This window comes from Cervus canadensis, chromosome 1, assembly GCF_019320065.1.
Source record: "Cervus canadensis isolate Bull #8, Minnesota chromosome 1, ASM1932006v1, whole genome shotgun sequence".
Lineage (NCBI taxonomy): Eukaryota > Metazoa > Chordata > Mammalia > Artiodactyla > Cervidae > Cervus > Cervus canadensis.
In genome coordinates, this window is record NC_057386.1 from 116843640 (window position 1) to 116866077 (window position 22438).

General features: G+C 53.7%; 2 protein-coding genes across 4 annotated transcripts in view; one reads left to right on the forward strand and one right to left on the reverse strand.

Annotated features, from left to right (window-relative positions):
* On the forward strand, positions 1 to 10200 carry C1H12orf43 (chromosome 1 C12orf43 homolog). Of its 2 annotated transcripts, none has more exons than XM_043438896.1 (6): positions 1 to 169; positions 3770 to 3812; positions 4004 to 4102; positions 7760 to 7833; positions 8386 to 8476; positions 8913 to 10200. In XM_043438896.1, the coding sequence occupies exons 1-6, from the start codon at positions 43 to 45 to the stop codon at positions 9250 to 9252; spliced, it is 774 nt and encodes a 257-aa protein (XP_043294831.1). In that variant the 5' UTR covers positions 1 to 42; the 3' UTR covers positions 9253 to 10200. The 2 variants fall into 2 exon arrangements, with proteins under 2 accessions (XP_043294831.1, XP_043294841.1); XM_043438906.1 differs by having other exon boundaries at positions 8 to 169; positions 8916 to 10200.
* The window catches only part of HNF1A (HNF1 homeobox A), a 20217-nt gene continuing 7920 nt past the window's right edge, over positions 10142 to 22438 (reverse strand). The window contains exons 2-10 of one of the 2 annotated variants that reach the window (XM_043438883.1): positions 19326 to 19525; positions 17374 to 17560; positions 16347 to 16588; positions 15331 to 15482; positions 15017 to 15218; positions 14155 to 14346; positions 12980 to 13101; positions 12751 to 12895; positions 10142 to 11411 (exon numbers count right to left, since the gene is read on the reverse strand). In XM_043438883.1, coding sequence (XP_043294818.1) covers positions 11284 to 11411; positions 12751 to 12895; positions 12980 to 13101; positions 14155 to 14346; positions 15017 to 15218; positions 15331 to 15482; positions 16347 to 16588; positions 17374 to 17560; positions 19326 to 19525 — 1570 coding nt within the window. In that variant the 3' untranslated portion in view covers positions 10142 to 11283. Of the gene's footprint in view, positions 11412 to 12750; positions 13102 to 14154; positions 14347 to 15016; positions 15219 to 15330; positions 15483 to 16346; positions 16589 to 17373; positions 17561 to 19325; positions 19526 to 22438 lie in introns of both variants that reach the window. The other variant, XM_043438880.1, reaches the window with a different exon arrangement.

Consider the following 22438-nt stretch of genomic DNA (forward strand, 5'->3'; position numbering starts at 1 on the left):
AATCCTTTGCGGTGCTTCAAGGTGGCGGCACCCAGTGGCGCCATGAGCGATTTGGAGAGCAGCAGCAGCAGCAGCAGCGATGAAGAGGAGTTGGAACGGTGCCGCGAGGCAGCGATGCCGGCTTGGGGCTTGGAGCAGCGCCCGAGGGGTTCGGAGAAGCCAAGTATCGGTAGGGGACTATATTCGGGGAGTCTGGCCGAAGAGCGTAGTGATCTTCCCCTGCGGCCTGAGAGGATGGACGGTGAAGAGGGTGTCACCGGGATTCGACTTCTTTCCCTGAGGAGGCTCCACGGCCTGGGTGGGGTTCAGAGTAGGATTCAGAGTCAAAATACGGACAAGGGCAGCGGGACGGGTAGTTCCATTATCCCAGTCAGGGAAACCAAGGCACCAGAGTATCTCTTGACTCTGCCTGCTAGGGTCCATCCTAATTGTTGCACCCTGGGCGGCCCGCCACTCCTCGGAGATGACTGCGACAGCTGGATTCTTGCATCCAGCCTTTCCTTGGCTCCAACGCTTTCTCACTCTCGGGGGCTGCCAGCGAGCTGTGTCCCACACCTCCTTGACCGTGACTCCCTTTGTCGTTCAGTCGCTCAGTCATGTCAGACTCTGCGACCCCACGGATTGCAGCACGCCAGGCTTCCCCATCCTTCACTATCTTTCCTGTCCTTCAGTGACTCCCTAGTGCCCTGGGAATAAATCCCAGACCCCTTAACATAAGGGCACCCATCGGTGGATAGAATGCAGAGGGCCTGTGAATCTGAATGGGAAAAATATTTCATCTCACTTTCACTGGTCTCTGAAGTTTAACCTCTCTTTCCATCATGCGTGTGAACAACCGTCGTAGTTTTGGCAATACCTGTTTCTTTGTCTTAACAGAAGTCTCAGACTTTCAAATCCCTTTAGTCTTTCAGATATATCAAAAATATCTTATTCACAATAAAATGCTGGGGGAAAAAATCGTTTCCACTCCTCCCTGCTTTAAAATTAAAGTAATTTCGGACTTCCCTTGTGGTCCAGAGGTTAAGAATTCACCTGCCCATGCAGGGCACACGGGTTTCATCCCTGGTCCGGGGAGATCCACCACGCCACAGGGCAACTAAGTCCTGAGCGCTACAACCACAGAGCTGGTAAGCTCTGGAGTCAGTGCTCTGCAACAAGAGAAGCCGGTTTCTGCAATAAGAAAGCAGAGCATGGAGACCAGAGAGTAGCCCCCAGTTGCTGTGACTAGACTGATACAGCCATCAGGCAGCAACGGAAACCCAGCGCAGCCGGAAATTAATTAATTAGTTATTTAAAAACTACAGTAATTTTTAGGCCCATCAGTACATCTCATTTGATACATTAATGAAGAAGCACATGTATTAAAGTATCCCAGATTTTGATTTTTGCTCTTAATGATAACTGAATTTCACTATCACTGGTTTTCTTTGTAATCCCATGTATTGTATTTTTGCACCTAAGAGATTATTCTGAGAAGGATCCATGCTGCCAGAGCAGGCCATGGCAAAGCAAGGTTAACTCGTGCTTTTGTTTAAAAGGACTCACAAGCCCTCGGGACTTCCCTGGTGATCCAGTGGCTAAGACTCCATGCTCCCAACGCAGGGGGCCTTTGTTGGATACCTGGTCAGGGCACTGGACTGCATGTTGCAACTAAGAAGTTCATAGGCCACAGCTAAGGATCCAGAGTGCCGAAACTAACACCCAGCAGACCTGAGTAAATAAATACTTTGTGTAAGAGTTAAAATAATAAGTAAATAAAAGGACTTACAAACCCTTTGGTAATCCATTCCCAGGCTGCCTGTCCCTGTTTGCTTTCCTGCCACACGTTCCACAGCTAGGCTCCACACCATACTATGTCCTCTCATCTGTGGTCACCATAATTCTGCCGTTTTCTTTTTATTTTCTGTATGCAGAAATGCCTTTCCATCTCCACCACTCACTCAGTTCAGTTCAGTCACTCAGTGTCCAGCTCTTTGCAACCCCATGGACTGCAGCACACCAGGCTTCTCTGTCTGTCACCAACTCCCAGAACCTACTCAAACTCATGTCCATCAAGTCAGTGATGCCATCCAACCATCTCATCCTCTGTCATCCCCTTCTCTTCCTGCCTTCAATCTTTCCCAGCATCAGGGTCTTTTCCAGTGAGTTGGCTCTTCACATCAGGTGGCCAAAGTGTTGGATTTTCAGCTTCAGCATCAGTCCTTCCAATGAATATTCAGGACTGATTTCCTTTAGGATGAACTGGTTGGAATTCCATGCAGTCCAAGGGACTTTTAAGAGTCTTCTCCAACACCATACTTCAAAAGCATCAGTTCTTCAGCGCTCAGCTTTCTTTATAATCCAACTCTCACATCCATACATGACTACTGGAAAAACCATAGCTTTGACTAGAGGGACCTTTGTTGGCAAAGTAATGTCTCTGCTTTTTAATATGCTGTCTAAGTTGGTCATAGCTTTTCTTCCAAGGAGCAAGCATCTTTTAATTTCATGGCTGCGGTCACCATCTGTAGTGACTTTGGAGCCGCCAAAAATAAAGTCCTGCCACCACTCACTAGCCAGGAAGAATTTGGACAGGGTATTTAAGTCTCACTGTATTTAAATTTCCTCATCTGTAATGTGGGGGTAAAGATAGTACCCACCCTTGTAAGGAGTGGAGATGATGTATCTGCAGTCCTTAGCGCACATTAAAGGCCTAGTAAAGAGCAGCAGTTATGTGGTTGGTCTCTCGTCATGTACTCATTTTCCCCTCCTGTCTGGCTCCCATTTATCCCTTAATACAGCTGAGACACCATCTCTTCAGGAGGACTGGGTTACATGCCTTCTCTCCACCATCGTCATACTTTCTGTGATTCCCTTCATATGTAATGCTTTCCTTTTTTCTACAATTGCTTCTTTACTTATCCTGCCTTTTTTCCTTTCATCCCTCCAGCCCCAGTACCTAGAGTCAACTGTGGCTCATACTTGCTCCACAAATATTTATTGAGTGAGAGGTTGCATGATGCGAACTTCACAAGGGCTGGTGTCTGTTCACCATGGTATCCCCAGGGCCTATACCCTGCTCAGCAAAATAATTCTTAAATGAGTGAACTTGCTGGAAAGATGCCTCTAAGGAGTGAGGAGGCTGAGACCCCAGCCAGACTCCCAGTCCAGTGATCAGCATAACTGAGCCCCCTTCGCTTCTCTCTTCCAGAGCACTTAGCACACAGCTAAGCACACAGTGGGCACTCAATAAATGCTGGAATCAAAGTACACTTAGACATGCTCATTCAGCATGGTGATGAAGAGGGGGCTCTGGAGCCAGATAGCCTGGATCCTCATCCTAATTCTTGTCGCTTGTTAGCTGTTTGGATAAGCTATTTAACAGGGCGTCCCCAGGGCCTCAGCAGTAAGGAATCCAACTGCCAATGCGGGAGGCACGGGTTCGACCCCTGGGTCAGGAAGATCCCCTGGAGAAGGAAATGGCAACATTCTTGCTTGGGAAAGCCCATGGACAGAGGAGCCTGTCAGGCTACAGTCCATGGGGTCGCAAACAGACACGACTTAGCAACTGAGCAACAACAAGGTATTTTACATCTCCTTGCCTCAGTTTCCTCTTCTGTACTGGGGGATGGTGACTGCTCCACCTCCACCCCCACTCCCGTTAGTCCCATCAGGTTGTTGGAAAGATTCAACAAGTTATAGGCGTAAATCACATAAAATAGTGCCTAACACACAACAGATGGTATAGTTGTTTCCTCTGTAAATACCTCAGTGTTCATTCTTTCCACAGGTGCTACAAATGCTAAGTTGCCAGCCAACCAGCCAAGCCTCAGGTACTGGGCACTTTGGGTTCAAGTTTCATCTGTTTATTGATGTTGGCCCCTGCCACCTGCCCCCACCCACACCCCATGCACTCCCTGCCAGACCCTGGTATGTCAGGGTGAGCAAGACACGTGTCTTCCCCACTCTCTCGGGGGCAGCCTCTGAACTGACAGGTGGTGAGGTCCTTTCGTATGTGTTGCAGGCACAAGGTGGATGAGCACGAACAAGACGGCAACGAACTTCAGACCACCCCCGAATTCCGAGCCCACATAGCCAAGAAACTGGGAGCCCTGCTGGACAGGTAACAAACACCTACATTCTCTTTTCTTGCCCTCATTCATTCATTTCAGGAGTAATGGCCTCCGAGGCCTGGGAGCTCAGCAGATGTAAGTCGGCGCCATGGTAAGCATAAGGCATCACCCTGCCGTGCAGGTCCTGTCGTTGTCTTTGTTCTCCAGCTGTGGGAAAAGGCTCCCAACTGTGAGAAAAAGCATGTGCCTGCAGTCACGGAGGAGGGAGCAGAGTGGGCTCAACTCCAAGGGCCCAGCTCTTAACCGCTGTGCTCTCCTGCTGCCCCAAGAGGAAGAGGGGACCCCGAGATGCAAGAGCTTATTCCCACCACAAGAGGGCAAGGGACCGGCGGAATTCCTGTTTCTTGAGTGCTTACTGTATGACAGGCGCTGCGAGAATATAATCTGTGAAGATCCAGGTTGGTAGGACTTCCCTGGTGGTCCAGCGGCTAAGACTCCACACTCCCAGTGCAGGAGGTCCAGGTTCAATCCCTGGTCAGGGAACTAGCTCCCACATGGCACAACTGAAGAAAAGATCACGTGTGTCACAAATAAGATCTAGCACAGCCAAAGAAATACTTTAAAAAAAAAAAAGATCCAGATCAGCATTCCTAAAGTAGGTGCCCAGGAACTCAAGTCCAGAGTGTGGTTCTGGGCACCAGGGTTCCAGCGGCAAAGAGAAGGTGGAGAAATGCTGTACTCCGCATACCCACTGTGCCTTGGGAGGTTACTTAATCTTTATAATTTGGTTTATTTGTTTTTGGCCATGCTGGGTCTTCGTTGCTGTGTGGGCTATTCTCTAAGTACACAGGCTTCTCATTGCAGTGGCTTCTCTTGTTACAGAGCAAGGGCTGTAGAGCATGTGGGCTCAGTAGTTGTGGCTCCCAGGCTCTAGAGCACAGGCTCAGTAGTTTTGTGGTGCATGGGCTTAGTTGCTCTATGGCATGTGGAATCTTCCTGGATCAGGGATCGAATTCATGTCTCCTGCCTTGGCAGGTGGATTCTTTACCACTGAGCCAGCAGGGAAGCCCTGCCCTGGGAGATTTAGATTCTTAGTAGTGTGTTCAAGGCTCTAAGAAGTCCTACAGTACAGAGACCTGTGTAACTTTGTTTAGCCCAGCATTTTCCAAGCATGTTTGGCCACAGTGCCTCTGTTCCATGGATGACCAATGGCGTGGCATAGGACTCGGCCCGGGGCAGGCTGGGCTAGATCCATCCTCACTTGACAAAGTCCTAGCAGGTTTTGAAAGGGAGACTCAGGATGTTTGGGCCATGGTCCTTCAATTTGAAGTAACCATCAAAAAGGACAGATGAGCCCTCCCAAAGTGCACAGCTGCTGCTAATCCCAGACAGAGCTTTGGGCCAGCCCTCAGCTGCCTGCACTCCCACGGCCTTAGTGCCAGTCCCCAACCTGGGAATGTGCTTAATGCATTTAGGAGGGTCAGTTGGCATCTCAATCCGAGGGAGTGGTTTTTCTCAGTGACCGTTCGGCTTCAGGATAACCAGGGCCACCTGGCATTGCCCTGATCCACGACGAACGTTTCCCCAGGTGGAAATCCACCAGGGTGTTGGTCACCCACCATCAGGATAATTCCTGCAGTGTTCCTGTAGTTATTTCTCTCCAAAGAAATGAGTTAGCATGCACACAGTACACACAGCTGTCCTGGGCCAGTATCTTGTGTTTTAAGGGCTTCCCAGGTGGTGCTAGCAGTAAAGACCCCATCTGCTGATGCAGGAGACATAAGAGACATGAGTTCGATCCTTGGATTGGGAAGATCCCCTGGAGAAGGAAATGGCAACCAACTCCAGTATTCTTGCCTGGAAAATCCCATGGACAGAGGAGCCTGATGGGCTACAGTCCATGGGGTCGCACAGAGTCAGACATGACTGACATAGCTGATTCAATCACAAAGAAATGACACCCCAGTTGGTCCCCTGTGTTAGATCGATGTTTCTTATCTTGGCACCATGGACATTTTGGCCCAGATTGTTCATGGTTGTGCAGGGCTGTGCTATGCGCTGTAGGAGGGTTAGCAGCGTACTTTGCCTCTACCCACGAGATCCTAGTAACATTGTTCCACCAGCCGTGACAACCAGCTGTGTCTCCAGACATGACCTAATGTCCCTGCTGACTGACATTGAACTACCGGGTTAGATACCCCTGTCAGGGTCAGGACCCTGTTGGCATCGTCTCTGTTCCCTCTCCCCAGACCATGTCCCGTGCAGGATGAGGCCTCTGGCACCTATGCAAGGCAGTTAGGAGAAGTGCCCAGTACATCATTCTGTTGCTGCAAGGACGTTGCTAAGAGCGTTGGTCTCTGCAGTTGCTAGGTGACTGCCTCGCCAGCACTCCCCGAGACCTGCCTCCTGGTCTCGGCAGCTCTCCCCTCTTTGTCTGTGCTAGAGAAAGGGGTCCTGTGGGGCTTGTTGCTGATCTGATTTTTTTGGCTGAGCCAGGTCTTCATTGCTTTGCTCAGGCTTTCTCTAGTTGTGGTGAGCGGGGGCTGCTCTTCACTGAGGTACGAGGGGTTCTCACTGCGGTGGCTTCACTTGTTACGACCACAGGCTCTAGGCTCACGGGCTTCACCTGGCCTCGGTAGTTGCAGCTCGCGGGCCCTGCACAGGCTCAGTAGTTGTGGCTCGTGGGTTTAGTTGCCCCATGGCATGTGGGATCTTCCCGGGCCAGGGATTGAACCTGCATTGGCAGGCTCGGTCTTCACCACTGAGCCACCAGGGAATTCCACTGATTGCTTATCTTACGGCAGTAATCATTGTCATCATCGTTATAGCTGTCGTTTACTGGTTCGCAGCCGGTCTCCATGCTCGGGGATTGGAATCCACTTTCTCATTTGAACCTTGTAACAGCTCTAGGAGGCCGGGAGTCTCATCACTCCTAGTGTTCAGACAGGTAACACAGGTTCAGAGAGATGAAATCCCTTGTTAGTAAGTGACAAAAATCAGAACTTAAAACCCCGGTCTGAAGTCTGAGAAAGGTCAGTAGATTGTAACAAAGTCAGTTTCTCAGTTGTGATCATGGATGTTAGTTACACACAGTGTTACCCGAGGGAGAAACCAGGTGGGGAATACATGGGGTCTCCCCATATTATTTCTTGGCACTGAGTGTCAATATGTATTAACTCAAGCTTTTTAAAAATTAAAAAAAAAAAAGCAAAAACCAAAAAGCAGGTCTGCCCGTTCTAGGAGCTGAACCTCTGAAACGTTCTTTCCTCAACCGGTCATATTTCCCTCTTCATGCTTGCTGCCAGGAAGTTCAGAACGAAACGTGTGCCCTCTGTCTGGCAAGTCTGTCAGGCTTCCTGGCCACACTTCTGGCTCTTTCTGTCCCTCATGCTCTCTTTTCTCTTTGCCTTATTTGAAGTTGCATTCTGTTGTATTGTGAGTATCTTCAAAACTTCTTCAGAACTTTGTGGGATAAAGTAGGGTTTGAACCAGTGAGTCACCGTCGTTTGAGCTGAATCGGACTCTTTACCACGTTATGGCTGTGAGTAGGCGTGTTCCCATCAGCCTGGGGGCCCTCTGCCTCTGCGCGTAACATTGCATTACTCTGTCCCCTCCACTTAGCAACAACAAAAAGAAGTTTTAATTAAAAAGAGTTTTCGTTGTTGTTACCCCAAATCTCATCCTAAATCCACTGTCTCTTCCTGTAGCTCCATTACCATCTCAGAAATCATGAAGGAGCCAAGAAAGGCCGAGGTGCAGAGAGGCGCCCTGGAGGATGATGGTGAGCAGCTTGACTGTTGATAACAGCTTTCCTTTATTAAGCCCCTCTTGTGAGTCTGGAGCTACGAAATGCCCTTTTGGCATATTATCTTCCTTCATGCCTGCAGGCCCTGTCTGAGGCAGATGTTATGGTGACCCTGTTCATAGGGGGACCCATGAGGGGAGCTGGGGCCGGGAATGCGGCCACTGGCTCGAGGTGACCCTGAGCAGGAGCGCCTGCCTGCTGCACCCCACAGCCTCTCACACACAAGTCTCTGTCCCCTGCCCAACTCACTCACCACTCTGCAAGCTGCCGTAGGCAGGCAGCTCAGCTGCTGACTCCCAGAAGCTTCTGGGAGACTTGCTGGCTTGACTTGGTGGCCAGAAACCCCTCAAGCATCTGGTGTCCTCGCTGCAGCAGGCAGAAGTGTGCTGCCTCTCATCCTGCGAGGCTCTGCTCTCTGTTAGACAGGAGTGATGCCCTCTGGACCAGGAGCTCTATGAGGGCAGAGGTGGGGCAGCCTCGGCACCTGGGGGCCCCTGGCTGTGCCGACTCCGTCCCCGTGGGTTGCAGGCTTCCGCCTTTTCTTCACATCCATCCCTGGAGGCCCCGAGAAGGAAGCTGCTCCCCAGCCCCGCCGGAAACGGTTGCCTTCCAGCTCCAGGTGAGATAACACGTCCTCTCCTCAGGTTCCCTCATTTTGGCCAGATCCCCCCCCTGCCTCCAGCCACAGATAGCCACTCGGACCCCAATCAGGCCTGGACCCAGGAGGAGTCCCGCCAGGTAGCTGGAGACATAGTAGCTCAGTGGGAGGGGGAGAGTTTCCACTGGGGGCTGGATGTTGACTGCCCTCGGAGCACCCATCTCGTGCCCGACACCACACTCCTGGGACATCCTTGTGAGGCCTGGGCTCTGTTAAGATCCCCACTTGATAGGTCAAGACCCTGAGGGTCAGAGAGGTTAAGTCATGAAACGAGGTCACGCAGCCTGGAAGGAGAGAAGCCTGTGTGGGAACCCAGATCTGCCCCCCGGCCAAACCTGAGTTCTCCACATACCCCTGTCCCAAGTCCAACTAATACTTTCCCCGCCCTCCCTGACAGCAGCGATGATGGCGACGAGGAGTTACAGCGCTGCCGGGAGGCGGCTGTGTCCGTGTCCGACATCCTCCAAGAGTCCGCCATCCACGGCCCTGTCCCCGTGGAGAAAAAGAAGAAAAGAAAGTTGAAAAAGAAAGCCAAGAAGGAGGACAGCGCTGTTGTGGCCGCTACCACTAGCAGCAAGGCCGCATTCGGGAGGCGGGAAAAGGAGTCTGCCCAGCTCAACGGAGACCAGGCACCCCTTGGGACCAAAAAGAAGAAGCGGAAGAAAAAGGCAAAGAAGGCCAATGAGGCCTCCTCGTCCCCGCCAACAAAGAGCGCTGCTGCCGCGCCCTCAAACTGAGTCCAGTGTGCGGGCTGGGAGCCCACCAGTTCAGGCTTCCCACAGGGACTAGGCCTGTCCGAGCCCCGAGTCCCTTTCCAATGCAAGAACTTGGCTGGTGAGTCCAGGCTCTGCCCGTGACTGGGGCCAGCCCAAGGGTCGGGGCGAAGAAGTAGTCATAGGGTGAGCAGGGCCTGCCCTCCTGTGCTCCCCCTGGGCCACAGCAGACCTGTTATACCAAAACATTCTGTGACCCCAGGAAGAAGGAGATTCTCAGTTACTCAAGGCTGAAGGCCAAGAGCTCCCACCGCCTCAGCCTGGTGCAGGAGACAACCTGAAGAAAATAAGTGGGGTGGGGCCCTGAGGCCCCAGAGCCCCTTGTGTGTCTCCCTCCACACAGACTTCATAAAACACTGTCTAGAAAAGAAAGAGTGAGATCTACTCTGTCCCCACACCTGGTTTTTCAGAATTTTCTGTCTCCACAATGTGAATATGCCATGCGTGATCGTGTCTCTGAGCCAGCCAGATTATGGAAAATAAATTGTCGAGGGAACAGAAATGTAACGGAGGGACCTGGATGCTGCCCCTGAGTCAGTGCTGAACTTGATGAGCATCATGCAGGTGGGGTCCTCCTGCCTACACCCCAGGAAGTGTTCCCACACCCCAACTTCAAGACTGCAGGAAGTGTCACAGCACTCATGGCCTGGGACTCCTGGACCCACATGTTCTGCAAGAAGGAGCAGAAGTTCATGGTGAAGGTGGCATTCTGGCTCTGTGGCCTGGCCTCAGAGATTCGGTGGAGCCAGGAAGACAGAGGTGGGATGTGAGAGTGTGTGTGCCGGCCCCACCCCTCCTCAGGCCCTGAGCCCCCTTCCTCCTGCCCAACCCCACCTACACGACAAGCAGGATGTTCGACACAGTCCATGTTTACTTTACTAAAAGTTAAATAGATGTACAGGCTCGCTCTCAGCTGACTGCAGGCTGCACTGATGCTGGTTCTCCCCTCGCCCCATCCTCAGTCCAGGATGGAGGTGGTCTACGAGGGCTGGGTTATCTGCAGCAGCCCCCGGGGGGAGATGAGGGCACGTGAGCCCTGGGCTGATACGACTGCCTTGTTGCTCAGGACCTCAGCCTCCTTGGGGTGGGGGTGGGGGGGGCGGCTGGGAACCCCTCCCCTCAGCCAGCTGGCCCTAGCTCCCAGGCGCAACCCCTCCACTGATCTTGCCTCTCTTCTCCCTCTGGGCCCCTCAGCTCTGGCTTCCCCAGCCTTGCTGCTTTCTTAGCTCAGCAGCTTCACTGAGCCGGGAAGGGTCTGCCATCCCACAGCCTCAGCTTGGCACCAGGCTCCCGCCAGGGGCAGGGGCGACACCTAGGCCTGCAGGGGTAGAGGCTTTCCAGAGGCAGGATGCCAGGCTGGCCTCAGAAGGTGTGGTGCTCAGGGGGGACAAACGTGGAAGAAAACCGGAGGTCACAGGTCGGGGAGAGGTTTGGCTCCGGATGAGGAAAGCTGGAGAGGCCTGCGTTTCCCCAGGCCCCAGCCCAGAGGAGCCACTCAGGTGAGGCTCAGGTGAGTGGGGGACAGGTAGGTCCAAAGAGGCGTGCGGTTAATAGCAGGGGGGCTGGGTGGAGTGGCCTGATTGGGGCATAGGTGACAGAGTTGGGGCCACAATGACCTATGACCTCTGCCAGCTGCACGGGCTGCTGTCCTGAGAAGTGCGGCTGGCAGTTCCCTGCGGGGTGCAAGGGCTCCCAGCCTCGGGGTGGTTGTGTTCCAAGCGACAGGATTTACCCTGGACAGCAGGGACAGTCCCTCCCAGTGTCCCACCAGGAACAGGCTCTGCTCCCCAGCTCTCCATGGTCCCCACTTGTGCACTGAAGCAACCCTTCTCAGAAGCCCCCGTTTCTGAAGCTGGCAGGATGGGGACAGGGACTGTGGCACAGTTTTCCAGGGATGAGCAGGTGGCCAGTGAGCAGTAAAGGTTTGCAGCTTCAGATGTCCTGGTCACCCCTCCAGCAGACTGTGGAGGCTCCAGGGCCCCTGGGAGGCCATGGTTACTGGGAAGAAGAGGCCATCTGCGTGGAGATGAAGGTCTCGATGACACCATGGTTGGACGGCAGCAGATGGCCATGGCCATTGGTGGAGTCGGAGCTCTGGTACAACACCAGGCTGCTGGAGGACACTGTGGAGGCAGAGGAGGTGGCTGGTGCCCGCCACGCCCGGCCCGGCCCCACACCCCACCACCACCGTCCCTGAGGGTGTTTGGGGTGGGAGAGGAGCACCCCCACCACCTCCTGAGTTTCAGCAGGTTATTAGAACCCCAAAGTCACACCTCAGCTCTCAGGCCTTATTAACCCAGCCAGGCTCCAGGGCCCCCAGGATGTGGCCCCCACAGCCCAGCCCAGTTTAGCGAGTATGTCAGAGGAGCCCTGGTGAACCGGTGTCGTGGTTCGTTTCATGCATCAGCTTTGCTTTTTAGTACCCAGTCATGATCCAAAGCCCAGTCCAGATATCGCCGTGTATTTTGCAGATGTGGTTAACACCTACACCAGTTGATGTTAAGTAGAGGAGATGTCCCTTGACAGTGTGGGTGGGCCTCATCCAATCAGTGGAAGCCTTTAGCGCAAAAGCTGAGGCTTCCCAGAGAAGGAGACTGCAGCGGGGCTTCCTGCCCTGCAGCGTTCAGACTTGCAGAGCCCACGGTTGTATGAACCAATTTTTTAAACATGTGTGTGTATCCCTATTGGTTCTGTGTCTCAGGAGAACCCTGACGGATTCACACGGTTACTGAATGGACATGGTTGGACCCGGGTCTGGGTCCTGGCCCCACCACCTCCAAGCCCCTCTCCTCCTCGAGTGCTTTCTCATCTGGAAAACAGGGATGCTGCCGCCCACCTCATGGGTCGAGCACAGAGCCTGGACCGCGGAGCCCTCAGGGACTGTCCCTGCAGCCTCCAGGACTGGATGGAGGACCCCAAGACTCACACTTAGCAAGTGGCCACCCCGGGTCTCAGAGCCCAGCAGCCTGACTCCACAGTGCCTGCTCATCACCGTGGCGTTGCGGGCTGCAGACTCAGGTTCTCGGGGGATGGAAATGCAGGGTTCGGGTGGGACGTGGCAGGCTTTGTGGTTGCTACGGGGGAACATGAGTCCTTCTGACTTCCCAGGAGAAGCCAGAAATGTGTGAAAGCTCTTAATTTTTAAACTGTTGGCAACAGATTCAAAAAACGCTAAATGCTGAGCCAGAGCAGCACGTCCACGAGTCACTTCTGGCGCCCCCAGCAAGCCTTTCCCACGCCTCCTGATTCCACCCTACTTCGGGTTAGCTTCTTCCTCAACCGAGTTAACAGATGTTCCAGTGAGACAGGCCCGCTTCCTGTGGTTTCACACCCCTCTCGTCTCACTTTAGGGGAGCACCGGTACCCCCTCGCATGTCCACCCCTCCCCCCCACCCGCCACGTCCACCTCCCTCCTCAGCTGTGGGGACAGTGAGAAGGGGTGGTGCGGGGCAAGGGGCTCACCGGTGGGGCTGGCACTGAGCCGATGGGTGGGCTGCAGCTGCTGGATGCCAGCAGGGTCCTGGCCAGGAATGTGGATGGTGGTGGCCTGAGACACCGGCGTGTGAAGCCCGGACTCGCTGGAGGCCTCAGCATCTGAGGTAAAGACCTGGCGGAAGAGCAGCTCCTGAGCCCCCCCGAGATGGGCACTGGGGCAGGGCCCGTGGACGGGCGGGGCCGGCCCGGGCCTTACCTGCTTGGTGGGCGTGAGGCTGGCCAGGGCGCTCAAGTTGGTGGTGTCGGTGATGAGCATGGTCTGCGGAAGCAGGCCCGTGTGGGTGTACTGGGCCACCTCGGGCTTGTGACTGTAGAGGGCTGGCCAGGAGGGAGGAGAGAGGAGGGCACAGACATGGCACCTGGGTCCGGCTGGGCTCCTCCCACGAGGGGCCTCAAGGCAGGGGCGTGGGCCTGGTGAGCCTCCCAGTGGGGCAGTGGCCCGCGACTCAGGGCTGATTTCTAAAAACGGGGGGCTCCAGATAGAAGAGATGGGCGCTGTCCCCAACCGCAGGGGCCCGTTCTGCCTGTCTTGTGGGGAGGAGCCTGGGGGAGGCGGGGAGCCCAAGCCCACCCCCACGGTCACCTGGAGAGTGCAGGTGTGGAAGGGGCCCAGAGATGCAGGTGCTGACGGGGTGCTCGGTACCGGTCCCGGAGGGAAGGGTCGGCGCCCAGGTGCGGGGGCCGCATCTTATCCCCCACCTCCAGGACGCCCTCTACAGTGTAACCCAGCATTTCATCTGCAGCCCCAGCCCCCGCAAAACACACAGACACCAGCAGAAAAGCGACACAAATCACCTATGCTCACATGGACTCAGATAAAAACACAGCCACCCACATACACACATAAATGGTGCCCTCCACCACACGCACACAGAGGTTCAGGTCCACAAATCCCTCATCCAAGAGTCCAATTTCCAGAAAAGTCTGAAAACCAACAGGTGTTATCAGGTTGGTACTAGAGCTCATCTGGTGGCGAAGTCGGTCCTGAGCCTATTAACCCTGCTTCATGGAATTCTCCCTTTGGCTGCAGAAACCGTGGTGTTTGATGAAGGGGTGTTGGACCAAGCCTTGCTGGGAGTGTTGTATGTCCTCATGGTGTATGTAGCATATCACCTTTCTAAAAGCTGAGAGGTACCGTACCCATGGCCCCAAGGGCACACGTGGGTGTGTACACATGACCACATGGATTCACACCCTGAAATGTATTCAGCCCACAGACGTGCATCTGAGCACCCCCGCAGTCCCCGTCACAGAAGCACTCACACTTCTCTGAGTATCAGACACACACACAGACCACAGCACCTGCCACGCCGCCCCTTCCCCTGGGTTCCCACCACCCCACCCCCCAGCAGGGGGCCAAGGGGTGCTCACCGTGGGGGCTCTGCAGCTGGGCCATGGTGGCCATGAAGGGGCTCTGGGCCACGTGGCTTTGCACAGAGGGCATGAGTGGCTGCTGGTAGGAAGGGTGCAGCGGCTGCGAGAACTGGACGGGCTGCAGGGTGGTCAGGCTGCTGCCCATGCTGTTGATGACCGGCACGCTCTGTGCCTGCGTGGAGGTCAGGCCTGGAGTGGTGGGAGGGGCAGGGGTCGGCCAGGCCTCTGGCCACCTCCTCGGCGTCCCCAGGCCCAGCCCAGACCCCCAGGGGCACCTTCCCTCCCTCCCAGATCCCGTGGGTTGGAGGAGGGGACGAGGTAATCCAGAAAAAGCCTTGCACTGCGTTAAGGTTCTGGCAAGTGACTCCCCCTCTCTGAGCTGCTAGCCCACTATAAGGGCAGGGAGTGTGTCAAAGAGGGTTCCCTGGTGCCCTGGGGTTCCACGGCAATGCAAAGGCCCTGGGGCCTAACTCTCGGTACCCCTTCCCCCGCAACTCCTTATCTGTCATATATTGAGCTTCTGCATAATAGTTCTGTGAATAAAGTCTTTCTGAGCTTTAAAAAAAAAAACTAAAACCTAGAAAATGTCAGTTCCCCCTTACGCTGCCCTGTTTTCCAGTAGCTGTTTCACCATCTCAGGTACTGTGTAACTTATGTTTTACGTTTATCGTCTGCCTCCCCCACTTGGGTGACTGAGTTCTGGGGCTCTTTGGTTCACTTGTGTATCACTGGCGGAGCATGGGGCAGGCACTCAATAAATCTATGAATGAATGAGTCCCAGTGGCTCTCCCCATTCCTGGATTCAGCAGGAACCCCCGTGAGCCCCTCACTAGACAGACCTCCAGCCCCACCAGCTTACCAATGACCAGGGTGGAGGCTCCCGTGTTGGTGAACGTGGGGCCCAGGGAGGTAGGCTCTCCAGGCCCAATGGCCATGACCCCGGGAAGCGAGGCCATGATGAGATTCTGAGGCTGCTGGCTGAGGCCTGGGGATGTCTGCTCCAAGCTGTGCAGTGCTGTCAGGGTGCTGACCGGGGGCAGGGGGCCCCCAGTGGCTGAGACCTTGGAGGGGAAGCCAGACTGAGTCAGGGCGGGGCCCCACCCTGCCTCCCTGGGGACTGCCCCAGACTCTCCCAGCCAAAGGGAGATGGGGGGAGGGCGGGGGGACATTCACCAGCTTGGCCTCTGTGCTCAGCAGACTGTGACTGGGCTCCAGGCCGGTGGGAGACACTTGATGCAGGGGTGCAGACACCGTCACCAAGGGACCGCCGCTGCTGGAGGGCACTTCCGCCCCCTCACTGGTGGCAGGCTGTCCATAGCGCACGCCTGGAATGGGAGCAGTGTCCAGCTTCAGCGCCCCACTTCCCTGCCCGTGTCCACAGCCCCCAACACCCCAAACTGTATTGGCTTGCTCGGGCCACTCACACCATCTTTCTCTATGCAGCCAGCAGATTCTGCTGGAGTATCCACTTCCTGCCAGCCCCTGTGCTGGCTGCTTGTTCAACCCCTTGAACACAAGCTTTGTGTTTTATTAGCTCTGTGGCCCCCACTGCCCAGGGCTGCACTGGACATGCAGTTGGTGCTCAATGAAAGACAACAGAGCCAAAATGAACTGAGGCTAATGAAATTAAACTGAGGCAAGCTGGAATAGAATGAATCGGAATTAGTTGAATGAAACTGATCAAGCTGAATCACACCCAAAATGAGCTGAGATTGATTGAGTCAAACGGGATCACATCGCATTGGACTGAAATTGAACTGAGCGATACGAGATTAACTGAATTTCCTTGAAATACATTTAGTTAAACTGATCAGTTGGGAATGGGACTGGACCAAACTGTATAAATTTAAATGAAACTCAGATTATAGTGAGTTGAACTGGATTGAGTTGAATTGAACTGAGCTGAAAGGAATTGAGTTGGCTTGATCAGGAATGAATTGCAGTAACCAAAATCCAGTGGGGTTGGAGTGAATGCAGTGGACAGAAGAGAGGGCAGTGGGTGGAGCTGAGTGGTCAGAGGAGTGGAGAGGGGTGGGGTGGATAGGGCAGTGTGAATAGCGTTGGAGCCGTAATAAGATACTAAGTGGTTTGCGGGGCTGCTGCCCCTGGGGCGGTGCTCCCCAGCTCTTCCACTTACCCCCATACTTGCTTTGCCCACTACCCAGTCCCCCTGCCCACATGGCACTCACCGTGGACCTTACTGGGTGAGAGGGCGGGCGGGGGCAGGCCAGGGGAGCTGTGGGCAGGCAGCACGGGGCTGGGACCTGGCCCCGGTGGCGGCCCGCTGTACGTGTCCATGGCCAGCTTGTGCCTAAAGGCTTCCTCCTTGCGGCGATTGGCAAACCAGTTGTAGACACGCACCTCTGTGACGAGGTTGGAGCCCAGCCCCTGGGCCTGCGACGGCGACACCCCTCTCTGGATGCACTCCGCCCTGCAGAGATGGGCACAGTGAGCCTCCTGGGGCTGGGGGAGGGCTCTGAGAACCAGGGCTCTTCCTGAGCGTCTGCTGCAGCTGACAGACCTGGCTTCTGAGCCCAATCTGCTCTGCGATCTTGAGCAAACGGCTTAGCCTCTCTTAAGTCTCTTCATATAGAGTGAGCACAGTAAGTGGCGAGTGAGTGAGACGAGCAGCCCCACTCAGGGGCGCTTGGGTAGGCGGGGCAGCAGTTCCTAACCATTTTGGCACCAGGAACCAGTTTAATGGAAGACAATTTTTCCATGGGCTGGGGAGCGGGGAATGGTTTTGGGGTGATTTAAATGCGTTTATTGTGCACTCTGTTTCTGCTGGGGCTTCCCTCTGCCTGCAATGCAGGAGACCCAGGTTCAATCCCTAGGTCAGGAAGATCCCCTATAGAAGGGAATGGCTACCATTCCAGTGTTCTTGCCTGGAGAATTCCATGGACAGAGGAGCCTGGCAGGCTATAGTCCATGGGGTCACAAAAAGTCGGACACAACTGAGTGACTAACACTTGTTTCTATTACTATTACATCAGCTCCACATCACATCATCAGGCATTAGATTTGGAGGTTGGGGACCCCTGGGTGGAGGGTGAGTGCCAGAAATAGAGCTAGGTTTCAGAGCTGAGAACTCCTGGGCCAACAGCAGGAGCTCTCAAAACCAGAGGAGACTCCCTCAGGATCCAGAGCCCTGCTTACCTTCCCCAGCCTCTCCCCAGCCCAGACCCAACCAGCCCTGCTGACTGCCAACCATTCTACCTGTTGCACTCTTCCACCAGTGCCTCCCGCTCCTCCTTGCTGGGGTTCTTCTGCCTCTCGTAGGCCTGGAACAGGATCTGCTGGGATGCTGGGCCCCATTTGAAACGGTTTCTGCGCCCTTTCTTGGTTGGTAGCTCATCTCCCGCAGGCTCTTCAATCAGCCCACCCTGGCCAGCGTGGGTGAACTCTGTGGGCACAGAGAGCCATGAGCAGGACACTGGCCAGTCCTACCTTCCCGAATCAGCCTGAGCATGCCTCTGCTTGTTTCTCATTCCTAAGGTGCTGAGCCAGAGGAGCTTACAGCTCAAACCCCGAAATCACCTAATCCAGTGATGACAAACACACAGCCCACATGTCACTCCTTGCCTCACCTGTGTCCAAGGCAGACATCACTAATCAACCCCTGCACACTTTTCTCCTGGGCCAAGATATAATCTCACAGTCCTCAATACAAGGCTCCAGGTAAGCATCACCTTTTATTCACATTTGACACATATGCCATCCCATTTTACAGATGATGTAACTGAGGGTCAGGGAGGTTAAATATTTTTCCAGGGCCACACAGTAGACAGAAACCTGAACTTGTATCTCCTGAGTAGATTCAAGAGTTATTTTCAACATTCTAGACTTGAAAATCAAGCTTAAAGTACAAGTATTAGCCAGGAGAGAAGAGACCCAGCCACTTTCTCAGCTGATTCTTTGGTAGGAGGCCAGTTAATGGCACCTCCAAATAACAGGATAGCTAGCTGCCCTTCAAACAGCAGGGGAAATATATATGTGTACATATATATATATATAGTATATGGCAGTTAATGGCATCTCCAAATAACAGAATAGCTAGCTTCCCTTCAAACAGCAGGGGAAATATATATATATATATAGTATATGGCCCATGTATGCACAGGGGTCATCCTTGGTGGCTCAGTGTTCACCATATTCTTGCCTGGGAAGCCCCATGGACAGAGGAGCCTGGAGGGCTACAGTCCATGGGGTCGCAAAAGTCGGACACGACTGAGTGACTCAACAGCATTAGTATATGCATATAATACCTCTGGAAGGATCTGTATGAGACTAGGAATGCCCGTGGCTGCTTTAGGAGAAGACACCTAATTTTTATTGTAAAATCTTTCTTCTGTTTTTTTTAAACTAAGTATGAGTATTGCCTTAAAAAAAAAAAAACTGGATAGTTATAAAAGAAACATCAAAAAAACATCTTTTTTACACTTAGGCTCAAAAGTGTGGAAGTGCACCAGGGATTCTGTGGGGTATGAAGTTCAGGTGGTAAAACCCACCATGAGCTGAATGAGAACGCTCCTAGCTGTCCCCAGGTTTGCAGCAGAGGGTTCCCTGAGCGTGCACCTCGCCTCTGAGCCTTCACCGCTGCTGTTCCTTCTGCCTGGAACACCCTTCCCTGCATCTTCAGGGGTCGAAATTCAACTGACACTTCAAGACTGAGTCGAGAGGTCATGCTCCTCGTGTGACCCCTCCTGATGCCCTGCCTCCCTGAGGAAGAAGGGCTGCTCCTCTGCAAGCTTAACACTTGGAAACGTTCCCTGTGGTGTTCTCTGCTGGGCCTGGCACATGGTGCGTGTTCCAGAAACGCTGGCTCTCGTTGGCGTTACCACATTTTAATTCTTGTCTCACCGAATCATGCGGATTTGTCCTCCGGCTTCCCCTCCGCACGGGACGCTCTTAGAACGCAGGGACCCCATTCATCCATCTCTCGATGCCCAGGATCAACCCTCTTCCCCTCCCCCAGAGCGCCTCCGGCAGAACAGGTGATACACGCTGGTTGAATCCCAACCCCCACCCCCACCCCACCTGCTCCTCGACTTTGTCCCTCTGCCTATCCGAGGAGTGGGGAGGGGGCGAGACTTCCAGCCCCCGCCCTCGAGCTGCAGGGAGTCCCAGGCCCTGCCGGGAAGACGGGGCTGGTGCCGGTCATTACTTACGCTGGGCCACCTCTCGCTGCTTGCGGACGTACCAGGTGTAGAGGGCGGCTCGCTTCTGCGTCTTCATGGGCGTGCCCTTGTTGAGGTGCTGGGACAGGTGCGACTGGTTGAGGCCGGTGGTGTCGACCACCTCCCGCTGCGGGATGTTGTGCTGCTGCAGGTAGGACTTGACCATCTTGGCCACGCGCCACGGGTCCTCCCTGGGGGAAGGATGGTCTGCTGAGCCACGGGCGGGTGCTGGGAGCCCTGTCCACCCGGGAGGCGGGGATGGCGGATGGAGGCCGGTGTGGAGCCCAGGGGCCTGTGGCCCGACTCAGGGATGGGGAGGTATGGGCGCTCAAGTCAGGACACAAGGGCATGGGGCAGAGACTCGCAGACACATACACGTGGCAGACGTGTAGACACAGGCCCCAACCAGCCCTGCACACACACAGGGACAGATAAAGGTTTAGAAACACACAGGGACACACGGACACACACGTGGACTTAAACAGGCTCCCCCTGGAAGCTACACAGGTCCATGGGGAGGATCCTAACCTTTGTGCCTCCGTTAAAGACCCCTCCTCATTCTACCTAGAAATGTTATTTGTGACTGTGTCTTATCCACTGAGAGACTGTAAACACCTGGAGGGCAGGAACTGTCTGGTTCTCAGCACCCAACATAGGCCTGACATAGACTATGCCCTTGGTGGCTGCATGAATGAATGAGTGTATGTGTATATGGAGGGATGTATGGATGGATGCATGGATAGGTAATGGGATGGCCAATGGATTGATGGTGGGTGGTGGGTGAAAGGATGGATGGATGGATAAATGGGATGGTTGATGGGTAGATGGTAGATAAACGGACAGATAGGTGGGTATATGGATGGACAGATGGTAGGGTAGATGGGTGGATAAGTGGATAAAAGCATGGATGGATGGATGGATGGATAGGTAATGGATGATCAATGGATTGATGATGGTGGATGGCAAGTGAGAGGATGGCTGATGGATGAAGCAATATGATGGTTGATGGGTAGATGGTAGATGGATGGATGAATAGATGGTGAGTTAGATAGACAGATGAGCAGTTGAAAGTGTGGATGGATAGGTGGGTGGGTGGGTGGATGTATAGATGAGAGTGATCTACTGGAAAAAATTGAATCTGCCAAGAAGGCAAGAAACATGATTCTCCCACTTGACAGCCAGGGTCACTGAGGCTCAAAGCACTGCGTCACATGTATCTCTTGCCCAAGGTCATGGGGTCAGCCCAGCAGAGTCCCACCCCAGCTCAAGGGATTTAGTTCTAAGTCAACTTATCTGGCAAAAATTACATAGTGTCAGAATGCCTTCTGAAAATCTGCACTAAACCCTAGACTGTGGCGTGGCCAGTCTCCGCACAGCCCTGAGACAGATGGCGAGTTTTTCAACAGAGTCGCAGGGTTATGGGCTGGCATCCCAAGAACTTCTTGTAAGAAAAAATGTACATAGTTCTGTCACTGGAGGGATTCAAGGGACCTGAGGCCACTGTGGCTCAGCCTCCTGTCCTCTGCTCACTGTGAGGAACAGAAAGGGTCAGGCTGCCTGTACGATATAAATTCTTCTCTCTCCCTCTCCTGCTCTGTCTCAGCCTTCCTCTCTTCCCTTCATCCTCTCTTGAGTTTCTGTTACATCAGGTGTCAGATACAACCGTGCTGAGAGAGGCAGAACAGGGATTTGAACCCAGGTCTGTGCGATCCCAAGCCTGTGTTCCCACTGCCTGGTCACAGCGGTTTGCTTTTAGAAATCAGAGGCTTCCAGTACTGGCACGTGTGATGAACGGCGTGTGCAGGAGGTGACATGTTGCCAAAGATTGGAAACAACCTAATAAATGTCCAGCAAAAGGACACTGATCAACCCCTTCGTGGTGCCTCCCTCCAGTGCAGCCATAGAAACCCACTGAGAAAGCGCTGCATAAGCCCAGCTGGGACAATTTATCTGGTACATCTGCTGTGTGGGGCCTTCCCTGATGGTCCAGTGGTAAAGGATCCACCTGCCAATACAGGAGAAACAGGTTCGATCCCTGGTCCTGGAAGGTCCCACATGCCTCAGGGCAATCGAGCCCATCCGCCACAACTACTGAGCCTGTGCTCCAGAGCCCCGGGGCCGCAACTCCCGAGCCCCGGTGCCCCAGCTACTAAAGCCCATGTGCCCTGGAGCCCATGCTCCCCAACAAGAGCAGCCACCACTATAAGCCCACTGCAACTAGAGAGGAGCCCCCACTCGTTGCAACTAGAGAAAAGTCCACACAGCCACAAAGACCCAGCACAGTCAAAAAATAAACAAAACCATATATTAAAAAAAATAAACGAAGATAAAATTTAAAGTGGGACAGGGACTTCCCTGGTGGTCCAGTGGTTAAGACACTGCTCCCTAGGCAGGGGGCCCAGGTCAGGGAACTAGATCCTATGTGCCTCTGCTAAGAGCCCGCATGAGGCAAAAAAGCTCTTGCATGCCGCAGGTAAGACCCGGTACAGGCAAATTAAAAAAAATTTTTTTAAGTGGGATAAAAGAAGATTTCTACATATTTGCTTGTGTTCACGTAAAATACCGGAAGGATACAGAATGAACTGGAGACACTGCTTGGATGCTAGGGACAGGGCGGGCCGGGGGGGCTTTTCTCTGTTACTCCTCCGCGCTTTGTAAATTATATGATACAGGATCATGTATCATAGATAGCAATATCATATATTGATAATATACTACATAGATCATGTTTAAAACTGAATTGTGAAAAAAAAAAAATCTAAAAGCAAATTAACCCCGCCCCCAGCACTCTAAAGCCCGCCCCGCACTACCTTCTCCCCTGGCCCTTCTCTTTCCTCCAAGAACCAGTCTCACCTGCCCCCCTGATGGTGACTTTCTGAGACGCAAGGGCACAGAGACTTTCATCCTCATTGGCCCTCTGACTTTCTCCTTTTTTATCAGCAGTTCCCATACAGGAAGGGAAGATAGGGACAGACGCAGTTAAAACAATCAGCAGTCAGTTCAGCAAAGTCCCCTTCGTGTAAACACGGTAGCCGGGAGAATGCACATTTTTGAGTATTCACAAGGAGCCGGGCACTGTGCTAAGGGCTGGTCATTTAAAGCTT

Coding starts and splice junctions, on each gene's coding strand:
- C1H12orf43 (XM_043438896.1), top strand. CDS start 43: ATGAGCGATTTGGAGAGCAGCAGCAGCAGCAGCAGCGATGAAGAGGAG. Junction 4,103..7,759: donor CTGGGAGCCCTGCTGGACAG/GTAACAAACACC, acceptor CTCTTCCTGTAG/CTCCATTACCATCTCAGAAA. Junction 8,477..8,912: donor CGGTTGCCTTCCAGCTCCAG/GTGAGATAACAC, acceptor CCTCCCTGACAG/CAGCGATGATGGCGACGAGG.